The 24279-nt window shown below is 59.2% G+C and overlaps 1 protein-coding gene across 3 annotated transcripts in view; it reads left to right on the forward strand.

The window, feature by feature from the left end:
* Positions 1-24279, forward strand: part of MYO7A (myosin VIIA) — a 74173-nt gene that overhangs the window by 30064 nt on the left and 19830 nt on the right. For all 3 annotated transcript variants that reach the window (XM_004610839.3, XM_004610840.2, XM_012933255.2), the window contains exons 14-32: positions 128-265; positions 1630-1788; positions 2117-2209; positions 4084-4178; positions 5947-6031; positions 6570-6788; positions 7194-7301; positions 7911-8120; positions 8930-9133; positions 9220-9396; positions 9627-9716; positions 11104-11231; positions 14965-15091; positions 15557-15676; positions 16271-16444; positions 18580-18807; positions 21341-21511; positions 22785-22902; positions 23389-23515. In XM_004610839.3, coding sequence (XP_004610896.2) covers positions 128-265; positions 1630-1788; positions 2117-2209; positions 4084-4178; positions 5947-6031; positions 6570-6788; positions 7194-7301; positions 7911-8120; positions 8930-9133; positions 9220-9396; positions 9627-9716; positions 11104-11231; positions 14965-15091; positions 15557-15676; positions 16271-16444; positions 18580-18807; positions 21341-21511; positions 22785-22902; positions 23389-23515 — 2771 coding nt within the window. The remainder of the gene's footprint in view (positions 1-127; positions 266-1629; positions 1789-2116; positions 2210-4083; positions 4179-5946; positions 6032-6569; positions 6789-7193; positions 7302-7910; positions 8121-8929; positions 9134-9219; positions 9397-9626; positions 9717-11103; positions 11232-14964; positions 15092-15556; positions 15677-16270; positions 16445-18579; positions 18808-21340; positions 21512-22784; positions 22903-23388; positions 23516-24279) is intronic.

The raw sequence follows: 24279 nt of genomic DNA on the forward strand, positions 1-24279 counted from the left end.
GGTCGGGGGAGCAAGCCAGTGCTGTGGCCGCGGCTCCCGCAAAAGGCAGGGGAAGCCCCAGAGGGGCGGCAGGGGCTCGGAGGCCCCCGCCCACGCCCGCCCCCCGCGCGGCTGTGTCTGTCCGCAGGGCGCCGAGACCAGGAAGCGCTCGCCCACCCTCAGCTGCCAGTTCAAGCGCTCGCTGGAGCAGCTGATGCGCACGCTCGGCGGCTGCCAGCCCTTCTTCGTGCGCTGCATCAAGCCCAACGAGTTCAAGAAGCCCATGGTGAGCGGCCGCCTGGGGGACCCCGCGGGCCGGCGGGGAGGGCGCTCGCCTCGCGCGGGCGGGTGCTCCGCGCCCCTCTGGACCCGGGCACCGCCAGGAGAGAGCCCTGAGCATCGCTGGGTGTGGCCCCCTCAAAACAATTCTTTTAAGAAAACCAGAACAGGGTCCCCATTTACAGGAGGGCACAAGTGCTCCGAACGCCGCCGCCGGGCTAGGTCTCCACCTCCTGAAGCTGGTGGCGGTAGACAGATCACTCGCTCCATGCTGCCTCAGTTTCCTCAAGGCGGGGGTGGGTCCGGCCCATCACACACTCCCTCCTGGTATTCCATACGCTAATGCCTCAGGCCTGCCTGGTGTCTCGGGAGCCCTCGGTCAACGCCAGCCACGGTCTTGCTGTGGCAGGTCTTTGGAAGTCTTCTCTCCCATAGGTCAGCTCAACGGCCACCTCCTCCTTAAAGCCCATCTGGATTCCTCTGGCCGGGGGAGGTGGGGGGAAGATTTCCTTTCTCCTCACTTTGGAGTCACCTCTGACAGACCCCTTCTGTGTGCCTCGACAGACCAGGTGTCTCTCTAAAGCCTGGTTGCTCCTTCCTAACCCCCCCGCCCCACCCCAGAGCAAGGGCGCTATGGCTCCACATCCCGTGGGGACCCAGAGGCCCGGGGAGGCACGGGGCTGGCCCTTGTCCTTTCGCTTATGCAGGGCGGCGCTGTTTACCACCAGCTTCTGTCCAGAGGCCGGGGAAGGGGTCAGAGGGAAGCCTCCATGCAGATGGCCTGGGAGGGAAGGAAGGCGGGAGGCCGGGCAGCACCAGGGAAAGTGACTGCAGGGAGGAAGCAGATGGTGGAAGCTCCCGCCTGCCACTGGCCCTGCCCCGGAAAACCTTCTTCCTGCGCTGGGGCTCAGGAGGGGGTCTGCAAGGGGGGAGGTCACGGGTCCCCGCCAAGGGTGGGGTTGGGCTGAATGTCCCCCACAACACGGCTCTCCTGCTTTGAGTTGCTGATCCCTCCTGTGGCTCTGAGACCCTCTCCATCTCCTCACAACCCCCAGCCCCATTACCCTAACAGACACCTGTGCCACTTGGGAAAAGGGCAACCCCTGGGGGTGGGGTGCAGGGACACATCCTGCACAGGTATAAACCCTGGCCTGCCTCCCACCAAGCATAGCTTCTACTCCCTTGTACGTGCTCACCCCACTTTTCCAGTGCCCTCTCTCTTGTCAAGGTAAGGGCAGACACTGCCTCCTCTAGGAAGCCCTCCTGGGATGTCCGCACAAGCATCTTCTTTTCGGGGCTCCGAGATCTGGACCTGGGGCGATGCGTGCAGCTGGGGCCCCAGCGCTGACGCCCTTGGCTCTGTGCCCGCAGCTGTTTGACCGGCACCTGTGCGTGCGTCAGCTGCGCTACTCGGGAATGATGGAGACCATCCGGATCCGCAGAGCCGGCTACCCCATCCGCTACAGCTTCGTGGAGTTTGTGGAGCGCTACCGTGTGCTGCTGCCCGGCGTGAAGCCGGCTTACAAGCAGGTGCTGACTGGGCTCCTGTTTCCCAGAGGCCTGTGCCCGGCCGGGCCTGGCTGCAGAGTGCCTCCAGGGCACGGAGAACGTGTGTGGGTGTGACAGGCAGGACCTGGGCTGCCTGCGGGGACCTGGGTGTCCCACTGGGGAGATGGTTTGGCCGTCCTCTGGCCCAACTCAGGAGGAAAGGGAGAATCAGAGAGGGCAAGACCCAGCCCGCGGCACACAGCATGTGAGGTTGGGACCGAGCTGGAGCCAGAACGTGCCTGCCTTCCTCCCGAGGGACCCGTGGGGCCTTCCTGGGGGTGAGGCTGCCACTTCCCTCTGCGCTGCCCAGGACGACCTTCGGGGGACGTGCCAGCGCATGGCTGAGGCTGTGCTGGGTGCCCAGGATGACTGGCAGATCGGCAGGACGAAGATCTTCCTGAAGGTGAGCACAGGTGCCGCTGATGGCAGGTCCGGGGGAACGGAAGCTGCTACCTGGGACTCCCCGGGTGCACGCTGGGTCTTCGGGGGGCTGGCTCAGATCCCTCCCTGAGGCTGTGAGCGCTTGCGGGGCCTCTCAGGGCTGTGCTTTCCTGCCAGGCAGGGCTCCTCCTGGCTGTGGTGGGTGTGTGTCACCCCTCGCACATGGGGCCCCCCAGCCCTGAGGTCTCGGGGCTCCCGTGTCAGTCTGAGCAGTGCAGGGGAGCGGGGCCGGTTTATGTCCCCAGCTCGGGTGCTGCTTCCCCATTTCCACTTCCTGGCTTCTGGGTTTCTGGCTCCGGGGTGAGGGGTGAGGGGTGACGGGGCAGTGCCCCTTCCTTTCTGGGTGCAGCGAGGCGCCCGGTGGGGTGCAGGAATGGGGAGATGGGTTTCCAGCGGGGACTGCCGGAGGGAGGCGGGCAGCGTGCTGGTGGCCCTGAGGGGCGGCGTTGGCCTCCTTCTCCGTTCCCGTGGCCACGGGCTCAGCCTGCCAGTCAGTCAGGACATTTAGTTCCGGCGGCTCCCGTGGCCTGTGATTAGCAGATGGGCTGACTGCCCCGAAACACCACCTGCTGAGGCCCATCGGAGGGGAGTGATAGCACGTCTACACTCGCCCCCACACATGAACTCACACACACACACACACACACACACAGACTCATACAGCAGGCTCATATGTGCATGCTCACACATATTCCCAATCATTCACACATGCACACATGCTCCTACACACGTACACACATGCATTCACACAAGCTCACATACACATTCACACACATGCACACTCACATATACTCACACACATGCACTCATACCACATGAATATGCATGCACTCAGATACTCATACACATACCCATACACATGCACTGCTACACACATATGAATAGACACACATTCATACACATACACACTCACACGTGTACTCACACACTCACATGGACATACACTCATGCACACATCTCATACACATGCACACTCACATGTCACACACATGCACTCACACACATGAGTTTGCACATTTTACTCAGACAACTCACATCTCACACATATGAACATACACTCATACTCACATCTCATCCACATGCACTCAGTCATACATGAGTATGCACATGTATTCACAAACACACTCACACATGACATGTGCACACTCACACACACATGCACACACTCACAGAGCACCGTTTCAGCACATCAGACTCCTTCATGTATTGTGTGAACTTGATCCAACTGGAATGAGGCTGGGGGCCTCCGGGTTGAGGAGGAAAGAGGCCCAGGGAAGGCTGGAGTGATAGTCAAGGGGGTCGGGCACTTGCCCTGCATGCGACTGACCCAGGTTGAATCCCCAGCACCCCATATGGCCCCCGAGCCCACCAGGAATGGTCCCTGAGCACAGAGCCAATAGTAAGCCCTGAGCTGAGTCGGGTCTGGTTCAGAAACAAAGCAAGCAAACAAAACCCAGGAAGTGACAGGCCCGGGGAGGGTTATCAGCGTTCTGCAGAACCCTGGTTATCAGCTTCCATGCATTGGATTGTGCTGTCGGTGGGGCTTTCCCTGAGGGAGACGGAGGGGCACCACAGAGGCCAGGAGGCAGACTGGGAGCCTCCAGACAGCAGGGATGGAGCCCAGCTGGGGTCAGGGCCCGAGGCGGGGATGTGGGAGAGCGGCGAGCCAGGGTGTGTGGCTGCCCCCGTCCCCAGGGTCTGGAACAGTCACGATCTGTGCTCTTGCCTGTGGGAAGCTGCCCCTGGGGGCCAGGGCAGGCCGGGGGGCTGGGCCCGGGCTCTGGGTGGAGCAGGGGAGGGCTGCACCCCGGGGTGCAGCTCAGCCCTGTCCTCCAGGACCACCACGACATGCTGCTGGAGGTGGAGCGCGACAAGGCCATCACCGACAGAGTCATCCTCCTCCAGAAGGTCATCCGGGGCTTCAAGGACAGGTGCGTGCCCGCACACGGGGGTCACTGCTGGTAGCGCGAACGAGCACTCGGCCCAAGCACTCCATGCAGAGAGATGGTATGCGTGTGCCTCGCGGGTGCGCCAGGCTCCCTCACTCAGAAGGGCCCGAGCCCCTGCAGATGTCCCGAGCACACACAGGACGCCTGAGGCTCACACACAGGGCCTGGGGAGCTCCACAGTGTTCACCCAGGAGCACTGAGAGCCTATGAATGACGGAGTAGAGTGTCCCCTGTGCCTGTGAGGGGTATGGCTGTGGCATTGACACGTGGGTGATTCTGGGGTGTGACTCAGGCTCTACAGAAACCCCACCAGTTGCTGTCCCTTTTGTAGCTGTGGCTCTTCTGTCCTGTGCTCAACATTTCCATCTATTCATCCTTCCACTCGCCCATTTGTCTATCCACTGATTCATCTGCCCTTCTGTCAGATTTTTGCCTGCTCATCCAGCCAGTCATCTCAGTCCTTCCATTCATCTGTCCATTCATGATCATGATCCATCCACCATCCATCCATCTACACACCCATGTGCACACCCGCCCACTCACCCACCCATCCACCCAGTCACCTTCCCTCCCTCCCTCCCTCCCTCCCTCCCTTCCTTCCTTCCTTCCTTCCTTCCTTCCTTCCTTCCTTCCTTCCTTCCTTCCTTCCTTCCTTCCTTCCTTCCATTTGTCCATTTTCCATTTGCCCATTCATATATTCTGTCTGTCCATCCACCCATCCATCCATTCACCCTTCCTTCCTTCTTTCTTCCTTCCTTCCTTCCTTCCTTCCTTCCTTCCTTCTTTCCTCCTTCCTTCCCCCTCCCTCCCTCCCTCTCTCCCTCCCTTCCTTCCTCCCTCCCTCCCTCCTTCCCTCCCTTCCTTCCTTCCTTCCTTCCTTCCTTCCTTCCTTCCTTCCTTCCTTCCTTCCTTCCTTCCTTCCTTCCTTCCTTCCTCCCATCCAGTTGTCTGTCCATTTTCCACCTGTCCATTCATATATTCCATCTGTCCATCCACCCCAGCCATCCATCCTTCCACCCCTGTATGGAGCCTGCAGCCCACCTGTCCACTCTGTGTTGGCTCACCTCCTCCTCTACTTGCTCACTTGCTTATGTGTGTGCCAGGAGGCGAGTGCTTGCTGGCTCACACACACACGAACACACACACCTTCATTTCTGCTTGATGTCTGCTGTTTGATGGGGCCGGAGGGGGCATCTCTTTGCCCTCCATGGTGCCCTCCATGGTGCCCTCCATGGTGATCGCTGTCCTGAGGCAGCCGCCTGGTAGATTTTATGAATGACAGAGTAGAGTGTGCCCTGTGCCTGTGAGGGGTATGTGGAAGCCAGAAGTTCTGCACCACACTTCTACACACTCGTAGACATGAACTCAGATTCCAACCTAATTGAATGTCACTTTCCTTGTCTATAAACCTGAAAAGCTAGACGATTTGTAATATCTCATGTTCAGAGTGCCCAAAGCTTTGTAACCTTTCATATGGGTTCACTTATTCATACATGTATTTATCCAATAGACATCTTCTGAATATGCCTGGGCCTCTTTGACAATAAATTCTGCCTATGAGACATACATTATTCTACCCATTTTGCAGATGAAGCCGTGGAGACGTAGAGGTGATAGGCCTTCGCCTTAGGTCCTGTCACCTGTAGCTTTGGGAGCAGCCTGAACTCAGCCCGCTCTCCTGGTTCCAAACCCTGGCAGCACCCCTGCTGCTGTCGCTGTTTCTTGTCACCAACATCCTGTGGCGTTTCAGGTCCAACTTCCTGAAGCTGAAGAATGCTGCCACGCTGATCCAGAGGTACTGGCGAGGCCACAACTGCAGGAAGAACTACGAGCTGGTGAGCTCCCTGTGGGCTGGGGACGTGAGAGCTGCTGAGCAGCGGGTCTGGCCGGGCCGGGGCCCGCGTGGCCGCCGCCTTTCCCCCCGCCAGCCCCTAGCATCCCTCCCGCCAGGAAGGTTGCCCTGGCCCGTCCGTGTAGCCAGCAGTGCTGCCTTTCTCCTGGAATGTCTTGGTGAGTTGCGAGTAGCTGGTTGTTAGAGCTCAGGGAGCCAGGGCAGGGGTGTCTGTGGGGAGCACCGGGCCGCTGAGACGCATGGCTGAGAAAGGAGACAGGGGCTGGAGTGACCGGACAGCGGGCAGGACACTTGCCTCACATGCAGCCGATGCGGGTTTGGTCCTCGGCATCCTCTACGGCCCCCAAGCACTGCCAGGAGTGAACCCTGAGCACAGATGGATGTGCCCCCGCCCCCCCAAAAAAATAAATAAAATAAGGATGTGGACAGGAACACCTGGCCTGGGGATGGGGGCCTGTCGGGGGTGGGAGACCGCTCCCTTCCACGGCGAGGCCGGGGGTCAGCGGTGTCTGTGCCGGCAGATGCGGCTGGGGTTCCTGCGGCTGCAGGCCCTGCACCACTCCCGGAAGCTGCACTTCCAGTACGGCCTGGCGCGGCGGCGCATCATCAACTTCCAGGCTCGCTGCCGCGGCTACCTGGTGCGCAAGGCCTTCCGCCACCGCCTCTGGGCAGTGCTGACCGTGCAGGCCTACGCCCGAGGCATGATTGCCCGCAGGCTGCACCGGCGCCTCCGGGCCGAGGTGAGGAGACTGGGGTCCATAGTGCTCAAGGCCCCATGGCCGGAGCCCCCTAGGGGTGCCGAGGGGACAGACACCCCCCCACGCCCCCCCCCCCCGGGCTGTGGCCAAGGAGGCACTTAGGGCTCTGTCCTTGGAGCCACGCACAGACCTGGGGTCCGTCGTTTCTATCCTCCGAGCAGGGACTGGGGTGGGGAGTCAGTGATGATGCCAACCTTTGGGGGGGACGGGCCCAGACACGCCTGGTTGGGCTTGGGGCGCCACGGTGTCCTGGAGTTCTCAGGTGCCTCAGTTTCCCTCTCTGCCAGATGATCTAGCAGAGTTGCTCCTAGCCCCGAAACTCAGCCAAGGGGTGGGGGCAGTGCTGGCACCCGCGTGATGGAGGCCTGGGGGCCACCCTCCCCTCAGTACCGGCGGCGCCTGGAGGCTGAGAAGATGCGGCTGGCGGAGGAGGAGAAGCTGCGGAAGGAGATGAGCGCCAAGAAGGCCAAGGAGGAGGCAGAGCGGAAGCACCAGGTGAGCCCACGAGCCACTCGCGGGCCCCAGCGGGCGCCTGGGGTCACCCTCCGTGTGAGCCCTGGGGGCCTGGTCCTGCAGTGGGCAAAGGCTGGGTTGGGGCCTTTCCTAGCTCCTCGCGGCAGAGAAGAGGCCGGGCCGGGCGCAGCGAGGGCGCCCCAGCCTCAGTGCCGTGACCTGTGGGAGACGCACATTCAGTTTGGGAGGGGTTGGGAGTGGGCGTGGGAGACCCCTGAGGGGTCTTGGGCACCTCCTGGCCGTGTTCAGGAATCACTTCCCGTAATGCTGGGGGCCCCTGTGGTGCTCCCACACTCAAGGCCGACCCAGCCCTGTGAGTCGCCCCCTCACACGGGGGGGGGGGGGGTCCTCGTAGGCTCCGGGGTATCTGTGGGTGGCGTGGACCCCAGCTGGAGGGCCTGCGTGAGGGAGGTGGTTTCCTGGCGGACACAGCGTCTAGCTGGGCCCTGAGGGACAGACGCCCGCTCATGGCTGTTGGGAATCCCCAACAGGGCCTCGAGCTGCCCACAGGCGGGTGGGGCCTGCCTGCTGCGGACACTCTGGCCCGGCTCACACCCTTCTGCCTTGTTACCCCGCAACCTCCACCCCCAGGAGCGCCTGGCCCAGCTGGCGCGGGAGGACGCCGAGCGGGAGCTGAAGGAGAAGGAGGAGGCTCGGCGGAAGAAGGAGCTTCTGGAGCAGATGGAAAAGGCCCGCCAGGAGCCCATCAACCACTCGGACATGGTGGACAAGATGTTCGGCTTTCTGGGGACTTCGGGCGGCCTGCCGGGCCAGGAGGGACAGGCGCCCAGTGGCTTTGAGGTAATGGGCTGGGGGTCGCTCCAGAGGCCCTCTTGCCCCCGAGATCACCCTCCCTCCTTTTTGTTCATTTGTTTTATTTCTGGGCCACAGCCAGCGGTGCTCAGGGGTTACTCCTGGCTCTGCACTCGGGGATCACGCCTGGTGGTGCTCAGGAGACCAAACCTGGGGCGACTGTGTGCAAGGCAGTTGCCCTCCTCGCTGTACTATTGATCGCACTGGCCCCAACCCCTTCTCTTCTTGTGCCTCTTTTGGTTTTGGCGCCTCATCTAGAAATGCTTGGGGGGATTTCCTCAGCCAGCCTGGAGACGGGGTCCCCCTGGCAGTGTAGCCCAGCAGTCTCTGGATCATTGCTCGGGGAGGCGGCCGCTCCAGGTCATGCTCAGGGCACCTGGTGGTGCCAGGCATGAAACCCAGGGTTCTCTCGGCTCACTGTGTGTGGGGGGGTCAGTTCGTTCCCTTCCCAGGTGACCATGGTGCTGGGGATTGAGCCCAGGGCTCAGCAGGCACACAGCCCTTCGAGCCGTCTTCCCGGCCCTTTGCGCTAGCGTCCATCTGGTATTCCTCTGGGGAGAGGGCAGCAGTGGTGACCGGGCTCAGGGGCTGCAGGCTGCAGGCCTAGTCCAGTCTACCACGGGGCGTCGCTGCCCGCACTCAGAGCCACTCACTTCCTTTTCTTCATGCTTTCTTCGGAGCAGCTGCCCCGGCTGCCCTCTGTCCTGGTCTGGACAGAAAAAACAGAGGCCTCCCGGATGGGTGGGCTGGCCTGCAGGGCCACTCTGTGCCCACCTTCCGATTCCCCGTCTCCCCAGGACCTGGAGCACGGGCGGCGGGAGATGCTGGAGGAGGACCTGGACGCCGCCCTGCCCCTGCCCGACGAGGACGAGGAGGACCTGTCCGAGTATAAGTTCGCCAAGTTTGGGGCCACCTACTTCCAGGGCACCACCACGCACACCTACACACGGCGCCCGCTCAAGCAGCCGCTCCTGTACCACGAGGACGAGGGGGACCAGCTGGTGAGACAGAGGGGGTGGCGGGCCCTGCCCACCCCTCTCCATTCCTCGCCCAACCTCGGGCGCTGATCAAGGACTGTCGCCTGCAGGCGGCGCTGGCCGTGTGGATCACCATCCTGCGCTTCATGGGGGACCTTCCGGAGCCCAAGTACCACACGGCCATGAGCGACGGCAGCGAGAAGGTCCCTGTGATGACCAAGATCTACGAGACGCTGGGCAAGAAGACGTACAAGAGGGAACTGCAGGCCTTGCAGGGCGAGGGCGAGGTGAGGCCGCTGCGCCCCCTAGAGGCCAGGCCGCGCGGCACAGCACCCAGCTCCTTCCCAGGCTCGCTGGCACTGGCAGCTGACTTACCGGCCCCTGTGTCTCGGGCCCCCTGGGGACCGGTGTGGAGGTGCCAAGGGGCGTTAGTGTGGGGCTGAGGCCCCGACCCTGGCAGGGCATGTGGTCATTCTGTTTGACGCCGTCGCTTCACCCCGTCTCTCCTGTCCTGCAGGCACAGCTCCCCGAGGGGCCGAAGAAGAGCAGCATGAGGCACAAGCTGGTGCACCTGACCCTGAAGAAGAAGTCCAAACTGACAGAGGAGGTTAGTGGTGGGGACCAGGGCTGGGCTGGGGTCCACAGGGGGTGGCCGTGGACAGGGTCTGTGTGCAGGGCTAATAGTTGGCCAGCCAAGACAGTGATTATGGGGAGGGAGGGGCAGACTGTTGAATGAGGAAGTTTGGGGCCAGATCTGGGAGGGCTTCCTAGAGGAGGAGGACTGAGAGCAGGGAGGGCCGGAGCAGCGGCTAGTCAAAGGGGGGACATTTCCTGCCCAAGACGGACCCACTGTTTGATCCGGGACATTTCAGACCCAGAGAACTGTGGGCTGAGTGCACAGGGGGCATTATTACTATTGATTTGATTGAACTTGCTCCTTTTGTCACTTTACCTTTTTATGAGCACTTACTGACCCTGTGCTCCAAAATTGCCTAGCCTCGGCGGGCAGAGAAACAAGAACTAAGGCATTGATAGCCCAGAGTGAGTAGGTCCTCCAAGCACTCACCAATCCCTTTGCCTAAAATTCTTCTTCCTCTTTTTTTGCTTGGAAATCACTTCCTCTGAGAAGTCCCCTGGGATCTCTCTAGAGCAGTGAGGCTTTCCTGCCACAGGGCTCCCCTGGCCTGTGCAAACCCAGACTTGCAGCCCCTTCCCCAGATTGGAATCCAAGCTCTTCCGAACTGATAGCTGAGAGAGAATGAATATGAGATGGTGGTGGTGAGCACTCGTTAGTGGTGAGGGTCTTGCATGCCCGTGGGCAAGGGCACCCTCCTCTGCTCACCCACACACTCTCTCTGGCCTCTGGGCTGGGGGTGGGGCTGAGGGGTGGGCAGAGGCCTGAGAGAGAGAAGCACATCCTAGGAACCCAGCTGCTCGAGGCTGTTTGTCCGCACAGGGAGCAGGGGTGACCATCAGTGCACTGACTGGGGATTTGGAATTTTTTATTTGTGGTTTTGTGCCACATCTGGTGGTGCTCTGCACTCAGGGTCACTCCTGGGTGGAGGGGGTCATACGGGGGCCCGGGATGAAACCCTGGTCGGCCACATGCAAGGCAAGCGCCGCCCCCCTGCTATTTGGGCAGTGGACATTATGTGTGCCACACTCCACCCGAGTGTGACACACGAGAGACCGGGGCCTGCCAGGGTCAGACAGAAGCAAATCCTTGTGGGCAGAAAGAGCTCCCCAAAGGTGAGGAACCAAAGAGACTAGAGGGGAGCCCCCCAAAAGCAGGCGGAGCCAGGCCCCCAGCTGTGTGGGTCAGCTGTTGACCCAATAACAGGGCAGCTTGGGCGCAAGGTGGGGCGCCCCAGTCCGCGGGACCGTTCAGGATTCTGCATTAATAGGGGACAGGAGTGGCAGATTCGGGCACGAGGCAGGGCTCTCTCGCATTTCACCCTGCCCTGGTTAAGTCTGGTCCCCTCCCTCTGGCCCAGGTAACCAAGAGGCTGCATGATGGAGAGTCCACGGTACAGGGCAACAGCATGCTAGAGGACAGGCCCACTTCCAACCTGGAGAAGCTGCACTTCATCATTGGCAATGGCATCCTGCGGCCAGCACTCCGGTCAGCGGCAGGGGCGGGGCCTGCGGATGGGCGGGACCAGTGGGCGGGGCCATCACAAGAGGGCGGTGTCGGACGATGGGGCGGGGCCCTAGTGGGCGGGACCTGCTCGGGAGGGGGAGGGGCTTGTGGGCGGGTCCTCGCGGGAGGGGAGGGGTCTGACTATGGGGCGGGGCCTTTGTGGGCGGGGTCTGCGAGGAAGGGGATTGTGGGCGGGGCTGCTCGGGAGGGGAGGGGTTGTGGGCGGGACTTACACGGGAGGGCGGGGTCGATGGCGGGGCGGGGCCAGCGGGGCCCAAGCTGGTGAGGGGGTAGAGTTTCAACCTGGATTCGCTCAAATGCAGGCTGAGCTGTGTGGCTCTGTCACTTTAGCAAGAGATTAAGCCAGTCAGGCCTGGATTTCTCTCCCCTGCTGGCTAGTTACGTGACTGGTAGAATTGTGCCATCTCCCTAAGGCTCACCGTGTTCACCTGCAAAGGGGAACTGACAATAGGTCCTCTGCACAGGCAGATAAAACCGTAACTAAACCGGCACTCAGAAAATCCTATTACCATTATCATTCACGGACATGGGCTTCAGCTTTAATTAACCCCAGCCCTGCAACACCTCCAGCCCCAAAGCTGGGCTCCTCTGTGGTCCCTGTGCCTGGGAAGTCTCCAGGGACCTCATCCCCGCCCACCACAAGTCTCTGGGATGTTGGGTGGAGCTGAGACCATCCGGGAGTCATCAGGAGCAAGAAGAAATCAACTGAGCGGGGACAGTAGAAGGAAAAAGGATATTTTGGGGTCAGGGTACGAGAATTCCTGACCCCAGGACTTGGGCACCTGTGGGAAGGCAGCAGGATGGGCTTGGGTGGGGTGAGGATGTGGGGAAAGAGGAGATCCCCATTTGATCATTGGGGAAACCGAGGGCTGGAGCGGGGAGCAGGCCGGCCTGGAGTCACTGGCGTCCTAGAACCCCTCTCTCCGGCTCAGGCTCCCTTCATTGTTCCTTGACTGCCTGGTCGCCGTCAGGAAGTCAGGAAGAAAGGCCAGTTGCCCCGGCTGGAGAGCTAGTCAGGGGTCACGGCACACGCCTGCAGGCCCGCAGCCCACTTCGGTCCTGGTGCCACACAATTCCCTCTGGGGAACACACTAAGAAGCCCCCTGAGCACTACTTGGGAGACCCCACCTCCCTCAAAGGAAGAAAAATAAAAGGTAGTTGCCCAGGGCGTGTTTACTGAGCAAGGGTTCCCTCCCGCGACTCTCGCCACCAGACCTACAGTCGTCACTTCTCTAGAGAACACAGTCCCAGGGGCCCTCCAGGAGAGGAAGGCGGCCGTCAACTCTGGGGGACCACAGCTAGACTCTCTCTGGCCGTGGTGCCCTGTTCAGAAGGGCCGTGGGGTCTGGGCTTCCAGCCCCAGGTGGTACAGCTTTCACCAGTCTGTGGCTGGATGGGAAACTAAAGGATGTTTCTAAAGCTTTCCTCCTTTCCTCTCTCTCTCTCTCTCTCTCTCTCTCTCTCTCTCTCTCTCTCTCTCTCTCTCTCTCTCTCTCTCTTCTCTCTCTCTTTCTCTTTTGTTGTTTTTGGGCCACACCTGGCAAAGCTCAGGGGTTACTCCTGGCTCTGCACTTAGAAATCACTCCTGGCGGTGCTTGGGGGACCATGTGGGATGCCAGGGATCAAACCTGGGTCAGTCACATGCAAGGCAAGCGCCTTACCCGCAGTACTATTGCTCTGGCCCCAAGCTAAATTTGATTTTAGTTAAAGGATTGCTGTTTATTCTGAAACTTTACCCTTCCTGTTTGGGGGATATTAAAATGGCATCTGTGTGTGAGATGTGGTATGGATTACTGGCAGATTGTGTGTGATGTGTATTTTGAATGTCTTCATGTCTCATTATGAAAAGCGTTTAACCTCCAGGTCTTATTTTGACACTCACGGGTCTTTGACCTCTCGAAATTAGGGAACCTCTAAACAAAATAATCCTTCCGTGGCACCCTGCCCTGCCCTTCTGAGGGGGAAAAGTGGTGGGTGGTGCCCCCTGGTGACCACTTTGGGTTCTGCAATTGGCCTGCTGATCAACAGTCTCCACTAGGGCTGACACGATTGAGTTTATTGTACGAGTTGCTGTGTACATTTTGGCCCATTTTTCTTCACAGAAATTCTATAAGAAGGCACTATCATTTCCTTTTAAAGTGAGGGCCTCAAACTACCTTCACTGCTTCAGTGACTGCCAGCGTAATATTTGGCCACTTAAATCAGGCCTGTCAGGAGGAAGAGAACGCCTCAGGTCTTGGGCTCGAGGCAGTGGGGTGCAGCTTTCAATGCAGGGGCGTGGGGCTTGATCCGCAGCATCACGCACAGCAACCCCTGAGCACTGAGCTGGGAGCAGCCTCCTCACCACAAAACTCTGTTGGCGGTGGCCCCAAAACCAAAACAATTAAGAAAGAAGAGAAGAAAGATAGAAAAAAAGGAAGGAAGGAAGGAAGGAAGGAAGGAAGGAAGGAAGGAAGGAAGGAAGGAAGGAAGGAAAGGTAAGGAGGGAAGGAAGAAAAGGGAAGAAAGAAAATCAAAGTCTCGTGCTTATTCCGTCTCCTGAGATCTCTCCAGAGTATTTTGCTGTTTCCACTGTGCCCATTGCCCTTAGTATAGACAGTACTCCCCGCCGCCATGTGGCCGGGCCCCGCGAGGTGACTCCGGGCTGTGGGGCTGGAGACTGACGGGTGCTGTCAGTCTGTGTGGCTGTTGCTCCCCCACAGGCATCACTCTCACCCCTGGCCATGGGGTCCTGCCGCGCTCTCCGCAACAGGCTTTATGCTGGTGCCCTGGGTCCAGGCTCACGCTCCTCAGGGACTCTCAGGGCACTGGACTCAGCTTCCCAGTCCAGGCCCTCGGTCTCCTGGGGGTCCCAACAAGGAGGGGTGTGTGTGTGTGTGTGTGTGCGCGCGCGTGTGCAACCTATGTATGTGTGTGTGTGCATGCCTATGTGTCTGTGTGCGCCTATGTGTGTGTGCACACGCCTATGTGTCTGTGCGTGTCTTTGTGTGTGTGCGCGCTTATGTGTGTGCACACACCTATGTTTGTGTGCGTGTATGTATGTGAGCACTTATGTGTGTGCGTGCATGCGCTTATGTGTGTGTGCACACACCTATGTTTGTGTGCGTGTATGTATGTGAGCACTTATGTGTGTGCGTGCATGCGCTTATGTGTATGCATGTCTATGTGTGCATGCGCGCCTATGTGTGTTTGTGTGTGCGCGCGCCTATGTGTGTGTGCACACACTTATGTGTGTGTGCGTGTCTGTGTGTGTGCGCCTCTGTGCGTGTGTCTGTGTATGCGCATGTTTATGTGTGTGTGCATGAGCTTATGTGTGTGCGTGTGTCTGTGTGTCTGTGTGTGTGCACCCATGTGTGTGCGTGTGTGTGTCTGTGTGTCTGCTGGGAAGGGTGAAGTGAAAGAACAAGGCTGTTAGAGAGCCAAATAGAGTTTCTTCAGGAGTCGCAGAGACGAACTGGTGAAGTCAGGCGAGGGGAAGGTGGTTTTTCTGAGGCTTCGGGGGTGGGGGCGGTTGGGAGGGGCTGCTGGAGTGAAAGTGAGGCTGCGACTTGCTCACTGGAGGTGAGGTGGCAGTTTGTTGTGGGGCCCAGAGCTTCCCTGTGGCTGAGCCAAGGGGCGGCTCTGGAGGGGCCTGCTTCCCGCTCCCTCTTGAAGCGGTTTCCTTCGCTCGCACTGAGGCACCTCCTTTCGCCAGGGACGAGATCTACTGCCAGATCAGCAAGCAGCTCACGCACAACCCGTCCAAGAGCAGCTATGCCCGTGGCTGGATCCTCGTGTCTCTCTGCGTGGGCTGCTTCGCCCCCTCTGAGAAGTTTGTCAAGGTGCCCGGGGCGGGTTGGAGCGGGGAGCGGCTTGGTGTGAGGCTCCCGGTCACCTCAGCCTGTGGCGCAGCTCCCGGCACTCTGCTCCCTCCTGAGCTGCTGTGTGGGAGGCAGAGTCTGGCCGAGCCGGACCCTCCGTGTGCTGGCCCCGGGGTGCTGGGTGACGGGCTGCACAGGCGACAGGGGACCGGCCTGGCTGGCCAGCACTGTGAGGGGCAGAGGCAGCCCGGGAGAAGAGGCGCACGAAGCCGGGTGGAGAGGGGCTGTGGGGAGAGGAGTGGGCAGGAGCCCGGCGGGCAGCCCAGACGCAGTTTCACACCGAGCAGAGGCCGTGGAGGCAGTGGGGAGCCCGAGAAGAGCGGGGTGGGCGTGTGTGGGGCAGGCCCTGAGAGACGGCGGCCAGGCGGGGTGGGGCCCGGACACAGGCTGGAGTGGACACTCTTCAGCAGCTCTCTCGCGCCCTAGTACCTGCGGAACTTCATCCACGGGGGGCCGCCCGGCTATGCGCCCTACTGCGAGGAGCGGCTAAGGAGGACCTTCGTCAACGGGACACGGACGCAGCCGCCAAGCTGGCTGGAGCTGCAGGTCTGTGTGTGTGTGGACACATGTGTGTGTGTGCACGTGTGTGTGTGAATGCTTATATGTGTGTGTGCATCTGTGTATATGCATGTGTGTATGGATGGTATGTGGGTATGTGAATGCATGTGTGTGGACACGTGTGTGTGCATGTGTGTGTGCATGTGTGTGGGAACATGTGTAGGTGAATGTGTCTGTGTGTCCATGTGTGTGTGAGCAGTATGTGGACATGTGTGTGGACACACATGTGTGTGCTCTTGCACCAGCAGTGGACCCCAGGGCCCCAGAAAGTCCTCACTTTGGGACTTTGTGTTTCTCCAACCTCCTGCCCTCGGCTTCTAGACCCGCATGTCCCCTATGGGAAGGGACCCCCATCCCAGCTGCGTCCCCCCATTGGCTCTGGGCAGCAGGGAGAGGCCGTCTGTGCCTCAGTGGTGTCCCCCGCGGTATGGCCACGGAGACACTCACTCTACCGGGTCAGAGGCTCCTGGCTGGGGGCACTGCCCGAGTCCTTACTTCAGTGCCCGGCCAGTACTCCCTGGGCACCTTTGGAGAGGGACTGGCAGTGTCCCGGTGGCACCTAAACACTCGGGTCAACTTCAGGCCACCAAGTCCAAGAAGCCCATCATGCTGCCCGTGACCTTCATGGATGGGACCACCAAGACCCTGCTGACAGACTCGGCGACCACTGCTCGGGAGCTCTGCAACGCCCTGGCCGACAAAATCTCGCTCAAGGACCGCTTCGGCTTCTCGCTCTACATCGCCCTGTTTGATAAGGTGCCAGTCCTGCCCCTGCTGGCCCAGGGGCTCCCGGGCGGCAGCTTCCCTCCCCTCAGCCTGGGACCCTGAGGAGACATGAAGCCTTTTCTCTTTCTTTCTTTCTTTCTTTCTTTCTTTCTTTCTTTCTTTCTTTCTTTCTTTCTTTCTTTCTTTCTTATTGAATCACCGTGAGAAGAGTTACAAAGCTTTCAGGTTTAAGTCTCAGTCATACCATGACCAAACACCCATGCCTTCACCAGTGCACATGTTCCACCACCAAGAACCCCAGTACACCTCCCATCCCACCCCTCCCCTGCCTCTGTGGCTGATGATATCCACTTTACTCTTTTTTTACTTTGATTACATTCAGTGTTTTTCAACAGAAAACCCACTATTATTATTTGGAATTTCCCCCAACAGTAAAACCCGATGAAAAGGCACCACTTGGTAATTTGTTTTCTGTTGCTGAGAATGCAGAGCAGATGAGGCTGCATGGCCCGACAGCGGCTGCGCGGTTTTGGATTTCTGGTATTTTAGTAATTAAGTCCAGAGAAATTTCTGCCAGAAGCCACTGGTTATGAAACAGGTTTGTGTGCCTCCGGGATCACGGCCACTCAGGAGCGGAGGAGCCGTTTGTGGGCGGCTGCTCGGGGTCTCGACTGGGTAGGGAGCAGCGCCAGTACCGCCCCCATCCTGAGATTTCCCTCACGCCCTGTCACTGCAAGCTCATATCTCTGTCCAATACAGAGCCTGTTTCTCTGTTGCAAGGCCACTCTGGGTGATGCTCAGCAGTGCTCCTGACTCTGTGCTCAGGGGGTCGCTTCTGGTGGTGCTTGGGGGGACCAAGCATGCCTGCAGAGCATGCGCTCGCCCTGCTGGCCCTCTCCGGCCGCTGTGGGGAGCCTTCTCCTTAAAGAACAATCCACGCAACAAGGGCGCTGCTACCCCCGAGCCCAACAGGCACCTGCGAGGGCTGGAGGAGACGTGCCGAGCCCCGGGGGCCTCTGAGATGGCTTTCCCCATTCGCACTCGGCATAAGTCCTGGCAATGTGGTGCCAGCAGTTTCTTTCCACATGGTGTTTCTTTTATTTTTGAGGAGAGACTGGGGGTGGTGGTGGAATGCTTTATTTTATTTATTTAATTTATTTTTATTAAATAGCTATGACTTACAAAGATATTGATAGTTGAGCTTTAGGCACATAATATTTCTTTTCTTTTCTTTTTTTTTTTTTTGGCTTTTGGGTCTGGCTCTGCATTCAGGAATTACTCCGGCTGCACTATCGCTCCAGCCCCAACACGAATCCCACCCCCCACTGTCAACTCCGTTCCCCACTCCCCCCATCCCTATTTTATTTTATTTGTGGTGCTGGGTCTAGAACCCAGGGCCTCACATATACAAAGCACGTGCACACCACAGAGCCCCACCTAGGTAATAAAAGCTTGCCTGTTTTTTTTTTTTTTGAGGGGTGGGGTTGGGTTCCACTCAGTATTGCTTAGGGTTTACTCCCAGGTCTGTGCTCAGGGCGCACTCCTGCTGCTGTTCAGAGGCCCACATGTGGTGCCTGGGCTGGGACCGGGGTCTGTCACATGCAAGGCCCTCGGTTTCTCTCCCTGGCTTCTGTCTCTTTCTCTCGTTTCCTTTCGGGTGGCCTGGCCCAGCCCAGCAGTGCCAGTCTGGGTCCCGCAGCATCACGTGAGACTCTGCTCTCCCTCCTGTGTCGTGTCCCGGCTCACGGGAGCCTGAGTCTTCTTGGCTGAGCCGCCCCCGGCGCCGGGTGACTGTGCCTCACCCCGGCTGCGTTGTGAGGCACCCGTCCTCGGGCCAGCCTCGCCTGCACTGCCTCCTGTCTCCAGAGGCTTCCCCCGAAGGCTTCCTGGCAAGGGGAGCTCAGGGCTTGCGGCTGGACCCAGGAGCCCCCCTGCTGGCCAGGGCCCCTCCCCCATCTCAGTTTCTCTGAGCAAAGCACCTGCCCTGAGCCCCTGTTAGCCAGCCCCGCTCTGACTCCTGGCCCTGCAGGGTCCCCGGAGCACTGTGCAGCGCACAGCCGGGTGTGGCCCCAAACCTCACCTCCCTCCCCACCCTCCCGCCCCTGGCCTGGCTGGTGCCTCGGCCTCCTCACTCTCCCGCCCCTGCCCCCCGGCCTGGCCCGCAGGTGTCCTCCCTGGGCAGCGGCAGCGACCACGTCATGGACGCCATCTCCCAGTGCGAGCAGTACGCCAAGGAGCAGGGCGCCCAGGAGCGGAACGCCCCCTGGAGGCTCTTCTTCCGCAAGGAGGTCTTCACGCCCTGGCACAGCCCCTCCGAGGACAGCGTGGCCACCAACCTCATCTACCAGCAGGTGGTGCGCGGGGTCAAGTTCGGGGAGTACAGGTGTGAGAAGGTGAGTGAGCGCCTCCGGGTGCCGCAGTGGGGAGGGGGCTTCCTGGCCGCTGCTTCCAGACCTGCGGCTGTTGGTCATGCACACCCGGCTACAGAGCCCGGGTTGGTCCCCATCCGGCCGCTGGCGAGCTGCAGGCGTGTTCTCTGGCCCGAGAGAGGAGCCGTGTGAGAGCCCTGTGCCCGGCTCACAGCCCCGGGATCCTGGGGGGCGGAGTTGGGATGAGGCACGAAAGGGAAGGCGGCTGGAGTGTGGGACGAGGTGGCGGGAACACGGCCTGTGGACACCTGTGGACATTTTTGTGGACTCCAGGGGGGGCGCCGGTAGGGTGCATTCACGCCGCCATATCACTTGTTAAAATTCTGAAATATCTACTGCTCTCAAGGGCCCCAAGGGCCTTTAAAAAAATTAAATTACTATGAATTAAAAGGTTACAAGGATATTTCTGATTGAGTTTAGTTTCAAAGGGATACAATATTGCAACACCACTCCCTTCATCAATGTCCACGTCCCTCCACCAGAGTCCCCATTTCCCTCCTGCCCCCCACCCTGCCTCTGTGACAGGCGCTTTATCCCTCCTTTCAGCTTCCATCCCCTCCAGAGCGACCATGTCCCTCCACCAGTGTCCCGTTGTTCCCTGCCCTGACCCCCAGGCCCTGTGGCAGGCTTCCCGCTGGAAACCAGTTCTCCTGCTCTTTGCTTCTCTTTGGGCAGGAGTTACTCCCCAACGACGTTTCTTTATATGCGGGGATATAAAGAGAAATCATTCTGCATCAGTCTCTCTGACTCAGCTTCACTCAGCATGATTCTCAGACTCAGCCGCAGATTACATGACTTCATCTGTTCTAGCGACCGAGTAGTGTTCCACTGTGTGGATGTACTATCACTTCCTTACCCACTCATCTGTTTTCGGGCACTCGGGTTGTTTCCAGATTCTGGCTGTTGTGAATAGTCTGCAAAGCACATAGGAGTGCAGACGGCTTTTCTCCTGTGTGCGTTTGGGCCCTTGGGGGATATCTTTTTTTTTTCTTTTTGGGTCACACCCAGCGATGCTCAGGGGTTACTCCTGGCTCTGCACTCAGGAATTACCCCTGGCGGTGCTCAGGGGACCATATGGGATGCTGGGAATCAAAACCAGGTCGGCTGCATGCAAGGAAAACGCCCTCCCCACTGTGCTATTGCTCCAGCCTCCAGCTTGGCGTATATTTTATAAAGTGGAATTGTTGGGTCATATGGAAGCTCAATTTCCAGATTTTTTTTGGCAGAATGTTCATAGTGTTATCAAAAAGGCTGGACCAGTGGACATTCCCACAAGCAGTGAATGAGAGTCCCTCTCTCCCCTCATCCTCATTAGCGCTGGTTGCCAAGGGCCTTCTTATTTTTTATTGAATCACCGTGAGATAGTCACAAAGCTTTCATGTTTGAGTCTCAGTCATACAGTGATCGAAAACAATCCCTCCACCAGTGCACATTCTCTGCCACCAATGTCTTCAGAATTCCCCTACCCTCCACTCTTCCCCCTGCCTCTATGGCAGAAGATTTACCCCATACTCTCTCTCTACTTTGGGGCATTATGGCTTGCAATGCAGATACCGAGAGGCCATCATGTTTGGTCCTTTATCTACATTCAGCACACATCTCCCATCCCTAGCAATCCCTTCAACCAACATTGACTTAGTGATCCCTTCTCTATCCCAGCTGCTTTCTCTACCAGCTCATGAGACAGGCTTCCAACCATGGAGCAATATTCTTGGCCCTGTGTCTACTGTCCTTGGGTGTCAATCTCATATTATGTTATTTTATATTCCACAAGTTAGTGCAGTCATTCTATGTCTGTCCCTCTCTTTCTGACTCATTTCACTTAGCATGATACTCTCCATGACCATCCACCTATAAGCAAATTTCATGACTTCATCTTTCCTAACAGCTGCATAGTATTCCATTATGTAGATGTACCAAAGTTTCCTTAACCAGTCATCTGTTCTTGGGCACTTGGGTTGTTTCTAGATTGCCAAGAGCCTTTTTCGATTACCCTGATGCCAGGGCTCCTGCAGGGGGTTGCTGTGTGTACCCCCAGGGGAGAGAAGGGACAACCAACAAGGTTTGTACTGTCTGAGGAGAACTCTACAGTAGCGCCTCCTGGTGGCCCATTCCTGGCACAACCCCAGCACCGTGGCAAGAGCAGATGGGTCCTCATTCCCCTCCAGCCCCGCCCCCCATCCCCCATTTCTCCAGGGCAGATCCTTCCTTGTGTCTTGTTCGTACCCTTGTCCCTATCTCACTGGGCTGAGGGGAAGGAGCTGACCCTTGTCCAGTGTCTCAGGTCAGTTCAGGTGTCCATGGACGGGACCCAGCTCTGCTGGTGCCAAGGAACCTGGGAGAGACCCTGCCAGGGGTCCACCAGCAAGTTCTTGGGGTAGCCTGGCAGATGCAGAGCCCCTAAGGCCAGAGCTCTGGGAGGCAGGGCTGGGGCTCGGTGTCAGAGGGGTTCCCCCCCCCCACGAATGTATGATGGACCCCCCGCCCCGCCCCACAGGAGGACGACCTGGCCGAGCTGGCCTCCCAGCAGTATTTCGTGGACTATGGCTCTGAGATGATTCTGGAGCGTCTCCTCAGCCTCGTGCCCACCTACATCCCCGACCGGGAGATCACGCCCCTGAAGACGCTGGAGAAGTGGGCCCAGCTGGCCATCGCCGCCCACAAGAAGGTGGGTGGCTGGACAGCCCTGGGTGGCAGTGCCTCGGGCGCCATGGGGGGGGGCGCCTTCTGTTCCTTTGTTTAAAGAAGGGCGTCTCCCAGGGACAGCGGGTTCGGGGGGTGTCACTGTTTTTGAGAAGCAGAGGCAGGCCAGAGCATCCTGGACCCCTCTGAGTAGGAGGCCGTCCCCATCCCCGAGGGGTCAGAGGACCAGCTCTCCTCTCGCCTGGCCTGCCTGCTCTCGCCCCAGCGCGGGCCCCATCCATGTGCTCTGTCTGCTCCGGGCTGGGTGCCAGGGGCCATGAGAGTGCCCAGCCGCTGCCCGGTACTGGGGGTCGGGCAGAGAGCAGAGCCTCAGCCCAGGGCTGTTCTGTTTTCTTTTTCCCCCCTTTTTGGGTTTTGGGCCACACCTGTGATGCTTGGGTTACCCCTGGCCCTGCTCTCAGGAATTACTTCTGGCGGTGCTCAGGGTTCTAGGGATGGAACCTGGGTTGGCCGTGTGCAAGGCAATGCCCTACCCACTGTGCTGTCACTCCAGCCCCTGTTGTTGTTTGGGGGCCACCCGGCGCTGCTCAGAGCTTACTCCTGGCTCTCAGGAATTATTCCGGGTGGTGCCCAGGGGCTATATGGGAGGCCAGGAATCGAACCCAGGTCAGCCTCATACAAGGCACCACACCCTGTTCTGCTCCAGCCCTTCTCTGTCTCTGCTCTCCCGGCTCCGGCTTCACTGTTTCCTCAGAGATTAAGTCTCGTGGCGGCCCTGCCCTGTGCGTGGACGTGCTCCCATTCCCCGTGCGTGCCCGCTCTGGCTGGGGCACCCCATGCCCCCATTCCCTGTGTGTGCCCGCTCTGGCCGGGGCACCCCACTTGGCTTGGCCTGGTGCCGTCCCCCCAACAGCTCATACCACACGCATACCCTAGTGGGGCTGTGGGTGCTTTTTTCCCCATTTGCTGAATTTTTTAAATTTTTAGTTTTTGTGGAAGGCCACACCTGGTGATGCTCAGAGGTTCCTCCTAACTCTGTGCCCAGGAATCACTCCTGGTGGTGCTTGGGGGACCATATGGGTGCTGGGATGGAACCTGGGTCAGCTGCATGCAAGGCAAGTGCCCTCCCTGCTGTCCCACTACAACGTCCCACTTGCTGGGTTTGGAGATCCATGCCACAGCACCCCAGTTCCTCTGAAGGGTGCTCAGGGGTGTTAAGGGGCTGTGCGGCCGAGGGGCAGGTGACGCTGGCTTTTGAGCAAGGTTGTATGGAGTCTTCGCCCCGTGCTTCCCCCCAGGGGATCTATGCCCAGAGGAGAACCGATGCCCAGAAGGTCAAAGAGGACGTGGTCAACTATGCCCGCTTCAAGTGGCCCTTGCTCTTCTCCAGGTTTTACGAAGCCTACAAATTCTCAGGTTCGCCTACCCCCCTACCCCCTGCCCTGCTCACCCCGCTCAGAGGCGGGGGCTGGCCTGAGTTGGGACACTCCTGACACCAGGCGTGGCCTTTGCACATGCAAACGGAGGGGCTGTGGCCTCCTCATAGCCCGGTCCACCCCGCCACCCAGAGAAGGCACTTGGTGCCATGCTGGGCCAGGCAGTGGTGTGGGGACAGAGGCCAGGGCACCTAGAGCCCCCCTGGGTTGGGGCCCTTGCTGCTGGGTGTCCACAGAAGCTGGAGTGCACATGGCCCTCCTGGTGGACAGCTCTGTGCCAGGCCGCCGCTGGGTCACCAGATCAGGCTGGAGGTGGCTTCACCCAGTGCTGGCGTGAGCTCAGGGCAGCAAGGGGACGCAAGCCTCGTGCCTCTCGCACCCCGCACCTGAGCCTCCCCAGAGCAGAGTACTGGCTGGAGCACCGAGGGGGTGGGAGTGCCCCCCAGCACTGCTGTCTGCACCGCAGGCCCCAGCCTCCCCAAGAACGACGTCATCGTGGCTGTCAACTGGACGGGCGTGTACTTCGTGGACGAGCAGGAGCAGGTGCTGCTGGAGCTGTCCTTCCCCGAGATCACGGCCGTGTCCAGCAGCCGGTGAGCCGGCGGGGCAGCATGCAGGGTGACGCAAATCAGGGCCCGGCTGCCCCCACGCCAGCCCATGGGGAGGGGGCACCCGGGCTCCGGGCACGTGTGCCTTGTGTGGCCAGCTGTCCGGGCTTCGGGGCTGCTCCAGGGGCGGCTGGCCAGGGCAGCCAGGGCCAGGCAGGCGTCGGGGGCCGGTGGGGACTCACCCCAGACCTCACACCCTCCCTGGCACGTCAGTGCTTTAACTCCAGCGGTGGGGGGGGGGTGCAGCCACCGTACACTGTGGAAAAGTCCAGCGCGGGAGGGGTGGTTCCTGGGCTGGACGGGCTTTCCATCAGGGCCGCCCCATCTGGGCCATCTGGGCTCGTGGGCGGGGCAGGGCCGGGCCCACCTCTGACCTGGTACTGGGAGGCAGTAGTGACAGAGTAGCTCTTCATGTCTTGTAGTTTATGTTGTGAGTGTGCATATGTGTTTGTGTGTATGTTGCACAAATGTATGAGTGTTGAGTATGTGTGTAACGTGTATGTGCACATGCATGTGCATGTGAGGGTATGTACATGTATGTGAATGTATGCATGTGAGTGTATTACATGTGTATGCATCTATATATGTGTATATACATCCATGGGTGTGTGCATGTGCGTGTACAAATTCTTGTGTGCATATGTACGCACACATAAGCAATGTTTTTATGTGTATATGTGCATGTATACGTGCATATTGTATGTGTGTGTGTATGTGTGTGTGTGTACATCAAACAGACCCTCTGAAAG

This window comes from Sorex araneus, chromosome X, assembly GCF_027595985.1.
Source record: "Sorex araneus isolate mSorAra2 chromosome X, mSorAra2.pri, whole genome shotgun sequence".
Classification (NCBI taxonomy): domain Eukaryota; kingdom Metazoa; phylum Chordata; class Mammalia; order Eulipotyphla; family Soricidae; genus Sorex; species Sorex araneus.